Here is a 14,915-nt window from a genome sequence, read left to right as displayed (position 1 = left end):
ATAAATTGAACATATTTTTGAACACCACCTGAATGCATAATATTTCTTAATAAGAGAAAATGGAACTAATATGATAAAAGAATAAACTTAAAAGATGAACATCAAAGATTACGAATCCTTTCCGAAGTTGAAGTACTCTTGTACGATTAATTCTATTCAAATTAGAGTCGCACTCAACGGCCTTTGATTTCTTTATCTTCTTCCGAATCAAAAGTCCCTTTAATAAAATACTCTATTTGTATAAAAGAGACCTGGAAACAAAGCGAAACACTTTTCATCGTTTACAAGAACGCATTCTATCTACAAAAGAACAATACAATCGCGCAATTTCTCGGATGTTTCTTTGTTTCAAGAAAGTAGAACGGGAGAAGTTGTTTAAATAAAAGTACCCGCATGCAACAAGCATAAACAAATTTCGTTTTTAAACATGAAAGTTAAGAGTGCGCGCGTGTATGTATCAGGGCAGTAACACAGCTTAAATTAATCGTTTAAGAATCATTGTGGCGTGTGATTCAATTTGTGAGATGTGCATAATTAAACGCATACAAAATAATCTTTACCTCAAAGCAAATAATGCGATTTGGATAATGCATTTTACCTATGATTTGAAAAATCGAATGAGCACGTTTCAGATGTCCCCGATGATAGAACGAAAAACGCCATCACGTTGAAATGAAGCGATTCTAATTTTCATCTTTTCTTTCAGGAAAACGGGAAACTCCTACGTCATTGTTTGAGCTCCAATCCCCAGGAAAACTGAGAGTAATAAATAAATACTTGGGTGACTTTTGCAAGTAAATATGTTCAGGGAGAGTTCTCTATTTACTTTAAGAAAATAATTACGCTTATTTGTCTTGAAAGAGTGCCTTTATGAATCTACTTTTATAAAGCGTTTTGGAAGGTGCATTTTTAGCATAATTAGTTGCAGCTTTTGGTTTTTCCCCAAATTTAATGGTGATTCAAGTGATGATTCTTTAGAATTTTAGCATATACTTGTTTGTCCGAGTAACTTTTAATTTCTGATTCAAATGATGAGTGGTTTTTAACGTAGTTTTGCAGCGGAAAACCAATTCAAAATTTTGAGGTATAATTGAGCCAGCAAAATATTGCAGAAAAATATAGCTGTTATAAACAACTGCAGTATGTTATACCATGACTTGTAATTAACTAATCTTTCCGTTGGAAATTGCGCATATTTTAAGTTTTCAAACTTAACAAGGAATTTAGAATGAAAAAAAAAAACTGATGTTTGGTTTCAGATTGAATAACCGGTTTTAATTTGTATTAATTCTCTCCGCATTTTCTGATATAACATATACTAATGTACTTAAAATAATGTTTCAAAATTTTGTTTATTATTTACTTAAAATTCTAATTTAGATTTTCTTAAAATCATCTGAGGTGTACATTATTGTACAAAATAAACATTTTGTCTAAATCTTTTAGACAGAAGATCGGAAAAAACATTCATTTGATTGCTAAGCATGCGAATGATAACTTGTCCTTGAAAATTAAATTCCTCAAGTCTGCCAAGATAAAAAATGTGTCAGAAATGTATTGTTTCTAATATTAAAGAATTTTTTTTTGTAGGAAATTAGTACAATTTATATTGAATTTATAAAATGGTGTTTTTTTTTTGGAAACTACATGTTTTAACGCGATATCATATCAGTATTTTGAAAATTACTGTTTCGAATATATATCTCAAAAGAATATTTCTTTTGTAATGTCTTGATCTAGACTGATCAAATAACGGAGTAGAATTTCCTGGCAATTCTTTATTTTACAGCCCTATATATACAAAAGAACAACTTGTTCTAATTTTGGTTAAATAAATAGTTATTTACACCTGTAGTAGGAGACACAACAGGCGAAGTTGAAGGTTTATCTTGAAACTCAGTTCTCCATCAATACGGAGGAACAATACCACAGGGAACTAACAGGTTATTAGTCAACACGACAACTACAGGGGTAGTTCTCGGACTCCTCTTAATTTGCATTGGTCATTTGAGCTCTCTTTCGGCCAATCGGGGCTCAGCAATATGCTCTCTCAGAGTCGCCAGTCGGTCGTGGGAAGGTCCTTTTAGTGAAGCACCTTTCATAACTGACTATTCTGGAACACGGATTTATCATAGTCCTTTCAAAATGAGAAACATTTAGCATCCAGATATTTGGACACCCCTTTCTCTTTGAAAGTACTATCAATATCTCTTGGACGAGGAATTCCCACATGTGGGCTTTCACTGTAGTCGCTAATGAACAGATGCGAAACCACCCAGGTGAAAAGATCCACCATTTGGCTATCTCGAGGAGTTTAGTAATTAACAGCGACGGCATAGCTGGTTGTAAATGTCTTATCAGTACTGGGAAACGGGGAATGTTACAGTTTTGAAAAAAAACACATACTAAATAAGTATGCAACCTATTTTTAAATTCAGTACTGTTTTGAAAGTATTCCAGAATCCTATATCATGAGATATATCTTCTTATAATTTCCTTAAAAATGCAAAAATATTATTAGGAATAAACATTGGTAGGAATAAACATTGGTCATTACCCGTATTTATATGGTACAATAAAGATCGTACTGTACATACTATCAATCATGATTGAACATTTAAAATCACACTCTCATGACTGTACATTTTAAAATATGCTGCATTACCATGACGTGTTCCTTTTTACAAAATATAAATGATTACAAAAAATTAAAATGCATTTAAAGTTTAAAGTATGCACGTGAAGTGATTGGATTGTTTTGGAATATGATTTATCCAAAAAATAATCGTAAAATTTCTTCTCTATTAAATGAAATATTAATAACATAAAAATTTTGCGTGCACAATGCCAATTAAGTCCTTTATATCCATTTGTATCTCAAAACGCTGACAGCTATAGTCGTATAAGTAGATACTAGGTATTAAAAATTGGTTATACTCGATTTAAATTATATATTCGTACAAGTTATACATATATTTACCGGTCGTCAAAGACGGTTAATCTGAAATAATTAAATACGCTTATAAAGAGATCATGTTAATTCTTCCAAAAAAAAGGGCAAATAAAAGATTTCGGTATATATTAAATAATCAGTGCAAGGAAGATTTCTTTTACAGTTTTTTGAAGTCACTGAGACATTCCTTAAATCTCCTAATTTTAAAATTAATAAAATAAAAAATAGAACTATGAACCTTTCAACGGCGATGAATATATTTAAAAGAAAACTACACAATTTTGAATTTAAGTTCTACTGTTTCAGAACTAGATGACATTATAATATGAGTTTATTTTTATGATAATCGTAACTTTAAAATCAATTTTAATGCTATTGTTAAATATAAAAAGAATAACGCCAAACTATTTTTACTGAAATATAAAAATTTTCATCACACACATTTCCAAAATATCATAGTTTAAATATTTATTCGAGATTCTTTTGAAATACCTAAATATATTTTTGTTTCTAATCATTTTGTTTTGCTTTTTTTATTCAGATTGTAGTTTAACCCTTTATTGAGTGACGGTACTTAAAAGTACCATTTAAAACCGGCTTATATCTTCGTAATATGACTATTTTTTCAGATGTATTCAAAAGAATACGGAGAATGTATCCCAGATTGCAAATTGATAATATCAGTTAAAAGAAGAAATTAAAAATATTGAATTATTAATTAAATTAATTATCAATAGTATTAATATTTTGATTAATTAAAAAAATTCTTGGATTCCCTGGGATTATTTTGCAAGGAAATTGTAACTACCGTTGCGAAAATAAAGTTGAAAAATTGATGGTAAAATAATTCGGTAAATAAAGGGTTAATACATAAAAAAATACCCTTGAAAATAGTAATGTGAATTAAACGAAAAAATACCTAAGTTTTTACTCTTTGATAATAATTATTCATTTTCTTTTATGAAATGGTGAAATATTGGATTAATTTCGCATCATGTAATAATTTCTGTAAAAAATAGAGGCATGTTATTTGTAATAAATGAATAGGAACGTTATAATCTGTAATAAATGAACTGAGGAATGTTATTATCTGTAATAAATGAACTGAAGAATGTTATTATTTGTAATAAATGAACTGAAGAATGTTATTATTTGTAATAAATGAACACATAAATGTGCAAATAAGCATTCATTGGGATCCGCGTTAGACTAAGAGGCGACGGTTATTGCCATGACATAGCAAAGTGGTTATTAAGCCAGCTTCTAACAACAATAACTTATCGTCGCTTTCCGCTTGGCTTATATTATATATCTAGCCCTTTTAGAAGTCTATACAAACTGTCTAGTCATCGCTTCAACTAGTTTCTGAAATTTCAGCTGACAGCACTTATGATGATACTTTGTTTAGGCTGCCCTTTTATCCAAAATATCTGCTTTAAGTCTTGAAATTTATCCCTTCCTGGATTGTGCAGTTAGTTTAAATTAGCGATGCGCCTTCTAAGCTTTTCAATTACACCGTGGTGAAAAATTATCACACCCGAAAATTTGATTTTAAGAAAATGTTTAAGCAGATATATTTACAATGTACTTAAAGATGTTGGCAAAGCATTGTTTTGGTTCGTTGTATATCATCCGAAATAAATTAATCTCTGTAATTCATCATCTTAAATATATATTTTTTAATTCCATGCACAGTCTGTTGTGTATACTACACTACAAAGTGATAACGCTTTTGTTTTCGTTATGTTTGGTCTCTGATTAATCTATAGATAATAAGTGCTCTGTTCATTTACATCAAGAAATTAAGGTTATTATAACTGATTTAAGTCGAGAATTGGTAATTTTACAGAAGCAAGTAGATACTCTTAAGGGGCAATATGAGAGACAAGAGATAAGAGACAATATATCTTTACTCCAAATTATTTGAAACGTGGAAAAGCACTTATCTGCTCTTATGTAAATTTTGCTTAAGTAGAGAATGTGAATTTTGCTTACTCTAATTATAAGGAAACTGTCTACCAATATTAGAAGAATGTTGAGTCTTAAGTGATAGCAATTGATTGGTCAAACTTATTGAATTATTAACCTCTTGAATTATAATTTATTTTTTACCATCACTGCTCTAGTAGACAATTTAATTTTTTTAAGAGGGATTTATTAAATTTAAAGAATTATTTTTATAAAAAATTGTTTCCTAAATAAAACTTTTCACAAAAAATCATCAATTTTTAATACGTTCTGCAGAGTGCAGCTTGTTATTATCAATTTGCTCTATGATGTTTATAACAAACCGGATTTGACATTTCAGTTCAAAATTTTAATGATGTTTGCTGTAAAGATTATCACTGTAGATCGTTAGTACCACAGAAAATAAACATGAACAATATTTAATAAGTAATTTATCATCACAAAATAAAACACTGTGCTCTGACTATGTTTAATTAATGTGTGGTATTAATAAAATTAGGCTTGTACTATTTTTAAAAAAATTAATTTATCGTTTTATTTCATATTCGTGGTACTTTTCGTTTCCTACCTTTCAAGTTGTTCGTTTAAAAGATTTTTTTCTTATTTAGTAAAAATCATTCTTCAGATTATTGTGTCCAATGTCATATAAAGTAATTTCAAAGAACTAATTACATTCTGCATCAAGAAGAAGAGAAAAACCGTGTGTACGACAGGAAGATGTAGATCACTTTCTACAATTGATTGCATGCAACCCGTTAAATTAATTAAGCAAACAGTTTTGCGATTAAATGTGCTATAAATAAATGCATGATAAATCTTGCATAAATATCCGTCATTTCGAAATGGCAACCTAGGTGAAATCAATTTCATTTAAATGCATGTTTTTTGGCTTCAGATGAAGATTATTAAAGTTATTAAAATGAGTGCCTTTGTCTGCAACATCCTTATATCATTTCTTTTTTGATGAGATAAAACGTAGAATGGTTATTATAACATAATATCTTACATCTAAAAGGGAAAATACTTTTTTAAAGAAAACTAAAAACCGTCTTGATGTATATTATTACATTTTAAGAAAAGCAGTCACTTGCATATAATATGAAATAACTATTTCAAAAATAGTTATAATATAATAGTTATAATAGGACAATATGTCTTCACTTTTATCTAGTATTTTGCTATTTGAAATTTATAAGATGATAGTGGTTAATTTTGTATAAATATATTAATTTTATGGTTTGCCTTTTGACTTGGTAGCATCATAAATGTCATTACTTATATTTCATATTTGTTCAGTTTCTTCAGTTTCTTTGTTTTTTTTTATATTTCACTGTGTCTTCACTCTTTGATTGCTACCCATTTTAATATTTTAATATTGTTCGATTCAGTATTGATATAAAATTTATAAGGATACTTATATAATCAACTTTCCCATCGTCCTAAATGAAGTTTTACACCATATAACTAAATTGAATCAGCATATCAGAAATATGTTAGAGCGTAAAACTTAAACAACTTTTCTTATTTTCATGTAATTCTGTGAAATATAATCTGAAAGGCATGAAATTCATACTACAAAGCCATAATGTAGTATTTAAAGAGTATAACAAAAATTGAAATAGTAAAGACATTAAGGAACGAAACGGAAAAAGGCTTCATTCGAAGAATAGTGGTGATAAAAAATGTATGGACATGTAGGAGGACAACAAACAGATACCCCTTATTGAGATATATGGCCTCAGCTAATACCAGTAACTGCTTAATGCTTCTTGTTCTTATTCAAAATAATATTATCCAGTAATTTTTGAGATATGAGTGTCCAATTCCCAATGAGCATCCCTGTCAATTATTTGTTGGTCTCCGGAGAATACGATGACGTCGTTCGAAGTCTCCCCAAAACATTTCCAACGTATTTAGGGGCATCAAAAGAGAACCCTGGTCAAGATATACAACAGTTATCTTCTTTTTCCAGAAGCTCCCTGCTTTATCGACCATAAACACTGGGTATATATAACTTCGACCAGACATACGTAGGAGAAGGATAACTTTATCATAGTAACGATTTGAACTTTTATTGAAGATGTGGGGTTCTGTTCTTTCATTCATCATTACGTCTCCCCTTATAAATATACCAGAAATGTCTTAGCAGTTTTTTTCCCTCTGATTTATTGAGATAAAACATGTCTCGATAATACTATGTATCAAATGTCGTCAAGAATCGTTTGTGAGACTAAAACAACTCGATCTATCATAAAGAGGATATAACATAATTAAAAAGATGCCCAGTCTTTGTTTTTGTTGCATCATTATAAACGATACCTGGTGGCCGGTTGTCAATGGTATGCAGCGTTAAAGATGCTGAACGAATAAGGTTCTTTGTGTAGTCATCTAGTAAAACTCTGTCGGACCAGGGGATGAACTGGGACCTGCTGCCTGGTTACCATTCGCAAGTGCTAAAGAATACTGTTCATTGCCTGGCAACAATCGCTTTTTTGCAAGAACGACGATATATTTGGTATGTTTTCCCTTAGTTTAACTTGGCCGTCCGTCAGCAACCTTTCTAATAGTGGTATCTGCGCTTCAAAATGTCTTTAGAGTTCGTGAAACAATACTTTTGTCAATTTCAAACTGTACATTCCTGAAACTAAGAACTTCCTCCGGTTTTTCAAACATTTTATCTCCTGTTAAGGGGTTCTCGTAGTTTCCTTTAATCATTTGAAAAATACGATATCAGTTTTACTAACAGCAACCCTAACAGCAACTTCAATTCCATCCTTTTAGAAGGAATGAAATGGGAGTAAACCTTTCTACAACTGTTAACCACCAACAAACTTTCTCACAACTGTACCTGCTCTTTGGCACATTTCAGAGCTTGTGAAACAACATTTCAGACAATTCTAAAATTTTCTGCAACACTCGTAAAACTATGCTCTTCTTTTAATTTTCCAATCATTCTATTTCATGTAAAGCATCTTGATTGATTCTTGTTATTATTTTGAAAATAAATATAATTTCTTCCAGAGGATACCAGGAAATGTGATTTTCTTCTTTCTTTCTATGTAACCTTGCACTACGTGGGCTGATCCTACTCATTTAAGGAGCCATAACATCTCAAACGTCATGGTCCTGATATTTGTATATGTATTTCTTTTAATGACTATATACAAATGTGCAAAACAAATGTGACTTATTTGTAAAGCCCATTTTTTAATGAAAAGGTAAAGAGCAAAGAAGATGCTATATGTTTGATATCATTAATAAAAATTGCTATTTTTTACTCCCTGGAGCAAATTACAAAAAACTATTCACAAAAACCAGTATTACATGGTTGGTATGATGGTTAATACATAGTATGTCTCCCAGACAATGTAATACAGTCCGTACAAGTATCAAATTATCGATCTGATCTTGGGGAATATTACGTCACTCATCAAGCAATGCTCTCCGAAGTTCCGGTAAACATGTAGGAGGTGGTTGACTGGCTGAAACTCATCGGCCAAGCATGTCCCACACATTCTCTACTGGATTCATATCCAGTGAGAATGCTGGCCAGTCCATACGGGTGATATCCTCCGATCGAAGGCATTCGTTTACGATGTTTGTACGGTGAGGACGGGCGTTGTAATCCATAAATACGAATATTGCGCCCATGGCGCTCCGAAACAAACGTGCATGTTGTTTCAGAATGACCTCCCGATAGATTTGGTCTGTCTGGAACCCAAAATAATTCCTCCCTAAACGAGCAATCCTGCACCACCGTAACGGTGTCATTCAATGATGTTTATTTGGTGGTAACGTTTAGTTGGCGCTCTCCATGTGAAAGTCCGGCTAGAATCAGACTGCAAGCTAAACCTGAACTCGTCGGAAAACATCACACAAGCCCACTGTTGCGGTGTCCCCTATTCCTGCTCTCTACTCCAGGCTAACCACAGTCGACAGTAAGTGGAACTTATCTGACAGGCCTACGATCATATATACCAATCTGCCCTAAGCGTCTGTACACGGTCTGCCTTGAAACTGTGGCTGAAGAGAACTGACAAGACAGGTCTGAGGCTCTCCTCCGTCTGTTTATTTTGGCAGTAACTGCCAAATACCGGCCCTCATTCGGCGTTGTAACTCGATGCGACCTGTGCTGTGATGTCTACTCATGTTACTATCATCTTGGAATCTTTGTCAAAACCTGGAGATGACACTCTGGGCGATTCCAAGTCCCTCGGATACTTCCAGCTGGGTACGACCACATTCCAGGCGGTCGATAATTCTACCAAGTAAAAAATCATACAAATGCGTCCTTTGTGTCATAATTATGCGGTTATTGCACTTAAAGGCTTATAAAGCGCTTGCGAACAATTTTATTTCTTTGCCTGTATTCTTTATACATCACTTTCTTACACTCTCGTCATTGTGACGAACTATCGGTGTCATCTGGTTGCTTCCTGAAATTTGCATATGATTTTTGAAGATATGTGTAGTCATTTTACGGGTGATATATGTATTTTAGAGGTCTATTTCCGCGTGACTGAATTATCCTTAACTTATGGACATGAGTGTATAATTTCATATTTGTATGATGAAAAATAACTTTTTTATTTTTACTCTCTAGTATAAACAAAACTCAACTTTTAGAGGAGGCTGATGATTCTCTAAGCCACATTCTCTTCTCTCTAAGCCATCTCTAACTACAGAAATCTAATTGTGCCAGAAATTTCCATCACTAAAACGGATTGAACCGATCATTTCATATTTATTAGGCAAGGCATTTTCAATTGAAATTTATTAAAATTCCTATAATTGATGAGCTTTGACAATCTTGCTCGATTCCTGTACGAAAGCCACCCGAACGTGAATTCAAATGGGATTATTCTCTTGGACAGATCGTGCGGAATGTTTAGTCGGTAGTTGGCGCTTTTCTGTGTGCCTTGGCGATTTACTTCTTTGTTTGGCAAGAGATGGAATGTAGTTAGCTTTCGGTAAATTGGTTGGGGACAATCGGAGATATTTTAGCTTTATTCATAATTTGTTTGTTGTTTTATTGCAAAATTTCTTATGAAATGGATCTTGTTTATAATCTTAAATCATGCTTTGTATATAAATCTTAAGGTAGCAAAAATTAGGATTATATTCCAAATTGCTCATCGTATGCCAAAGTAACAGATTTATTTATATAATCAAACATAAACAATTCATAATTTCACGTTACATTTTTTTTCATTTATTGAAATTTTTAATATGTATTCACTTTAGTCGGCTTATTCAAGTTTATTATTAGTTATTATGATTTATCAATTAATTTTTATATAGCCTTACTCTTACGCACATGAAGGAGAACAATTTACAGAGTTGAATCTTTTACAAAAAATATGAATGTGAAGAAATAGTGACTGTGAAAACTTTTACAATTGTTCGCTTATTGATGCAAATAACATATATGGTTTCCAAATATAAAATAAAAAAATATGCTGACATTTAAATACAATTACTTTAAATAAAATCTTATAAAAGCATGCTGGAATAAAGATATGAAAATATTATCTGAAGTTAAGCAAATCATTAAATTAACATCAATTATAAAGCAAATAACGTATAATTATAAAGTCTACCTGTATAATCTTTCGTGAAAAGACAGATTAAAAATGGAAACATACGATACAAAATCATAAACGATCTAAATTTTGTTAAATAATCATTTTTTACCACTTTTTAATTGCAAGTATTTTAAGTAAGGATTTCTAAGAATCTGAAGTACTTGAAGACTACTGCAACAAATGCAAATATATTATCTGTCAATTTAATTGTTGGCATTGTATTCTTTTATCTAGAGTTTCAAAAAAATTCAAATTCATGAACTCATATAAAAAATATTTATTAAAAAAAATTCTTTTACCTGGGGGAAGCACAACGCTTTTGACATCTAAGGATGGAATGTACTGCAGGACGTACCAGCACGACCGCCAGGCTGTCTCTCCAGCTGGTACTGCAGGCCAGCAGAGGACTGAATCCCACACTGGCTCGCAGAAGGCCTCACCTGGAGAGAACGATTAAAATGAATAAGAAAAATACAAATATATTTCATAATTTTCAATAAAAAGTTAGTTAAATAAATAATATAACTAAATACGTTTAATTCTTTCTTATAGGAGTGCAATTTTTACAGTTGCTATAATAGTTGTAACACTATTAGATTATTAAAGATTCATTATCACAGAGTAGCTATTTCGTCTTCTCCAATCATTTCTGGATCTTTTATTCTTACACTCCCCATGTTTAGTCTCATGTGGAGCAACTAGATTTATTATTATCTTGGCGTGACAAGGATATTTTTATATTTCGATCGATCGAAAGCAGACATCAATTTGAAATGTAGAAATGTTCTCCAGTTTTCTTTGTCAAAACCCCAACATTAAGAGAAATATTTTATATTATGTTTAGACCGTAATAAGCATGTTTGCATATTAAACCAAAAATATATGTATAACATCATCAAAGCTATTCTTACATCTTTTTAAAATTAAAAAACATTTCAGTGATAATAATTTAATTTTCACCCTGTTTATCCCTAATTTTAATAGATTTTAAAAATATTTTAATATTATTCCATTGTTTTAGTAACTGCCATTATATTAAAGCGTATGTCGACAGTATTTAAAACAATTCGTTGTATGCATGTTATCTTTCCTATAATTAATAATATTTTTTTAATAATATAAAGACAGACGAATCAATCCTAAAATGTTATCACGTGACGACGTTTAGGATTAGAGGTTAGAAACTTTTTTTTAATTTTTACCTTACAGAAATATTTCAACATAATATTATTTACATATTAGATATTATTTATAATTTCTTTGATGCAGCATGAAATAAGCATGATGCAAAAATCGTTTTAAATTCTCTACAGGCACATCGTTAAAGCTACCAAACATGGCACATAAATAGTTTTTTTTAAATCTTTAATTTACTCTTAGTTAGTTTTTTTATTTTCCAGCATATATTGTGACATAAAATCCGTCCAGTAAGTATACAGTGAAAAGTCCAAGAATCGCAATAAGAAATAATGACACTCTATTCTACACAAAAACATAAAACATAGGTAACAAAACGAGGTGTACCAAATAGTAGATAGGTACCGAGACAAGGCGAACCAAAACTACATTTGCAGAAATCAATAACATAAGCGCCAACTTTTTCTTAAACGATGTCAACAGTAGAACAGTCGCTGGAGATGAACACGCTTTAACTCTGTCTCCAGCCATTTTAAAGCTTCCGTGATAGGGCAAAGAATTTCCTAGAAGAATATCGTATCTTCGGTCCTAATCAAGATATTATCGAATTCCAGTATTTTCTCGAACATCCATTTTTATCGCCAAAGCCATTCAGTCACCGTTAGAGTGATTTGTAAAATTCCTTCCTCACCATGGAATTAATATCACAGGGAAGCATTTATAATATTATAAATTTGTCGTATTTGTATTTGTTGGATCTAGAGCTATCAAATATTCCACATATTTATATCGTTTTTTTTAGTCATTGATTAAGACTTAGTTTTGTTTTAACTCCTGCTATATTTGTATACGTATAGTAATGGGAAGCATTTTCTAGTGAATGCATACCTAAAAAAGTTTTCCAATAGAAAAAGATAATATTAATATTAATATGCTCTAATAGAATTTGTTAGAAACTATATATTATCCATTCCCAGGCTCAAACTGCTAAAATTCATTGCAATTTGATGAGATATCTGAAATAAATTTAGCTTAGAAGTACAAAATTTTTTTTCATTTATTTATTTTTTGCCTAGGTACGTCATTACTTTAAAGCTATAGGAAACTAAATAGAAAGGAAACATTGTGATGCTTTTCGGAGCGCGAAAATTGCCAGTATGCGAAATGCATAGAATTTGAATAGTCAGTATAGATATTTTAAAATCTTTTGTGGCTGAACAAAAGTAAATGGTAGATTATTCCATTTATTATGGCTTTATTTGACAATCTTTCGATAACCACAATTTCCATAATTCTATTTTTCTTTCGTTAAAATTATTATGTCATCGTTTTGACACAACATGGTTCATAATTTATTGTTATTTCTATTATAAGGTGCATCTTCAAAATAAGCTATCTGAAACTGTCGTCAGATGAATAAAGACATATCAGACTCGGAAACTAGAATGTTTAATACTACTGAATAAATACTATTGAACTTTCATTCATAAATGATAGTTAAATAAAAGCAGTGAAATTAAAAATTCCAATTGTTTCTTTCACTTTCTTTCCAGTTTCGCGGAGTACTCATATTAAAGCAATGGATATTGAGTACTTAATTAGATACACACATAGATATGGTAGCGTAGCGTGAAATGAAGTCTAGGTGGAGTAATATGCATAATTAATATGGCAGGTTAGGATAGTGCTTACAGTGGAACTCCTAACTCTATTAAACTTTAATGGATTGCTTCGTACCCTTCTGAAATGCTTGAGTGGGACGAAGGTAGAAGCTTGAAAGGTGAGACAGAGAGCGCCCTAGGTGAAATGGTGACTCAATTTACTTCTAAAAAGAAGCCGCCAATCAGCTGTAGCGTATTGTGGAAGAGTCCATAGAAATGTATCTGATGATTGACTCGGTCTTTATGATACTGACTTGTGGTCGAAATAGAAGTATTTATGCAGAGAGTAAAATAAATTTAAATTTGCTATTTGATAATTTATATATAAATAGTATTTTATTAAAACCTTTCGCGAATAAAAAGAAAAAAATAATAACGTGAGTTTGATATATTTTATTTTAGAAATCTTTTTATCAGAAAAACTATCGTCCTATTCATAAACTGTCTAAATTCCTTATAAGCACTCTAATAACGCAACGACAAGGCATTTGTTATTTGTCGCTACTCGAGATATTTTTATACAAAACCGGAAGAGTTTTTTTTAAAAAATGGCAGTAAAGATTGCATAAGGATAACATAAACTTTGAAAATTTCTTGTAAAATAATGCTTTATTCGAGAAGATCATGGATTATTATTGACAATAACATCTATCTATGACACAGCCTACAGTTCAGTTATATTAATGCCCCGTTTTAAAGCAACACTAAGACTATTTTGCAATAGACCTCTGAATTTTAAACCATGTTCAGATGACGAAGACGACAGCTGAGCCGTCACCCCTGTCCTAACTTCCTCACCACACCAGCGTGAGGATGTTTGGCACCGACGGATTTAATGTACACCGAACCGGCTTGCTTGCATGACGGTTCTTCGGTGGAGTCAGGTCTCAAATCTGAAACCCTCCGTTCCCGAAGCCGGGACATTACCACCAGGCCACAGCAGCCGCCAAAGCCTACAAGAACAGAATTCGTATCTTTTGCAATGAGTAAGATATTCTCATTTAACAAATTTTCAGAAAGATTTAGTTTCAAAGATTCTATCATTTTTTTAAAAATATAATTTTCCAAGGACGGTCAAGGCTATTTTTTTATTATGCATATTACTAGTTAAATCGTTATTCTCACAAAGAATCTAACATTTTACTGTGCAAATGGTCATTTTATAAGTGGACACACGAGGAAAAACTAATAACGAGAAATTAAACTCGATAACACTTATTTAGATAGTCTATAGTTTTTCACGGCAGCCATGTTAAGCGTAGTCCACCATTTCCAATCATTATCTACGTACTTTCCAGCATTTTCAATGGGATATATTTAGAATCTTTATTTAGTTCAAAAAAGTTCAATGGACAATGCTATGAAAGTTTGCTATTAATTTTGTTTCGTAGAACTCAGTTATATAATTAATGTAAATGTTAAAACGAATATCTCTCCTTCAAATTTTTTTTCTCACTAACGAAAATCTAGAAAAACTTCTTTTCATTTTTGATAGTGATGATAACAAGCGCCATTAGAAACAACAATAACAACATACCTTCTTAGAATTTCCAAGTTTAGTTTAGTTTAGTTATATTAACGTCCCATTTGAAGCAACACTAGGGCTATTTT

The 14,915-nt window shown here is 31.4% G+C and overlaps 1 protein-coding gene across 3 annotated transcripts in view; it reads right to left on the bottom strand.

Moving 5' to 3' along the window:
- Window positions 1–14,915, bottom strand: part of LOC129988833 (corticotropin-releasing factor receptor 1-like) — a 241,572-nt gene that overhangs the window by 60,450 nt on the left and 166,207 nt on the right. For all 3 annotated transcript variants that reach the window (XM_056097107.1, XM_056097106.1, XM_056097108.1), the window contains exon 2: window positions 10,806–10,946. In XM_056097107.1, coding sequence (XP_055953082.1) covers window positions 10,806–10,946 — 141 coding nt within the window. The remainder of the gene's footprint in view (window positions 1–10,805; window positions 10,947–14,915) is intronic.

Source organism: Argiope bruennichi, chromosome 10 (assembly GCF_947563725.1).
Source record: "Argiope bruennichi chromosome 10, qqArgBrue1.1, whole genome shotgun sequence".
NCBI lineage: Eukaryota > Metazoa > Arthropoda > Arachnida > Araneae > Araneidae > Argiope > Argiope bruennichi.
The sequence above is the reverse complement of the archived record's forward strand: the minus strand, read 5'-3'. Positions and strand labels throughout refer to the sequence as shown.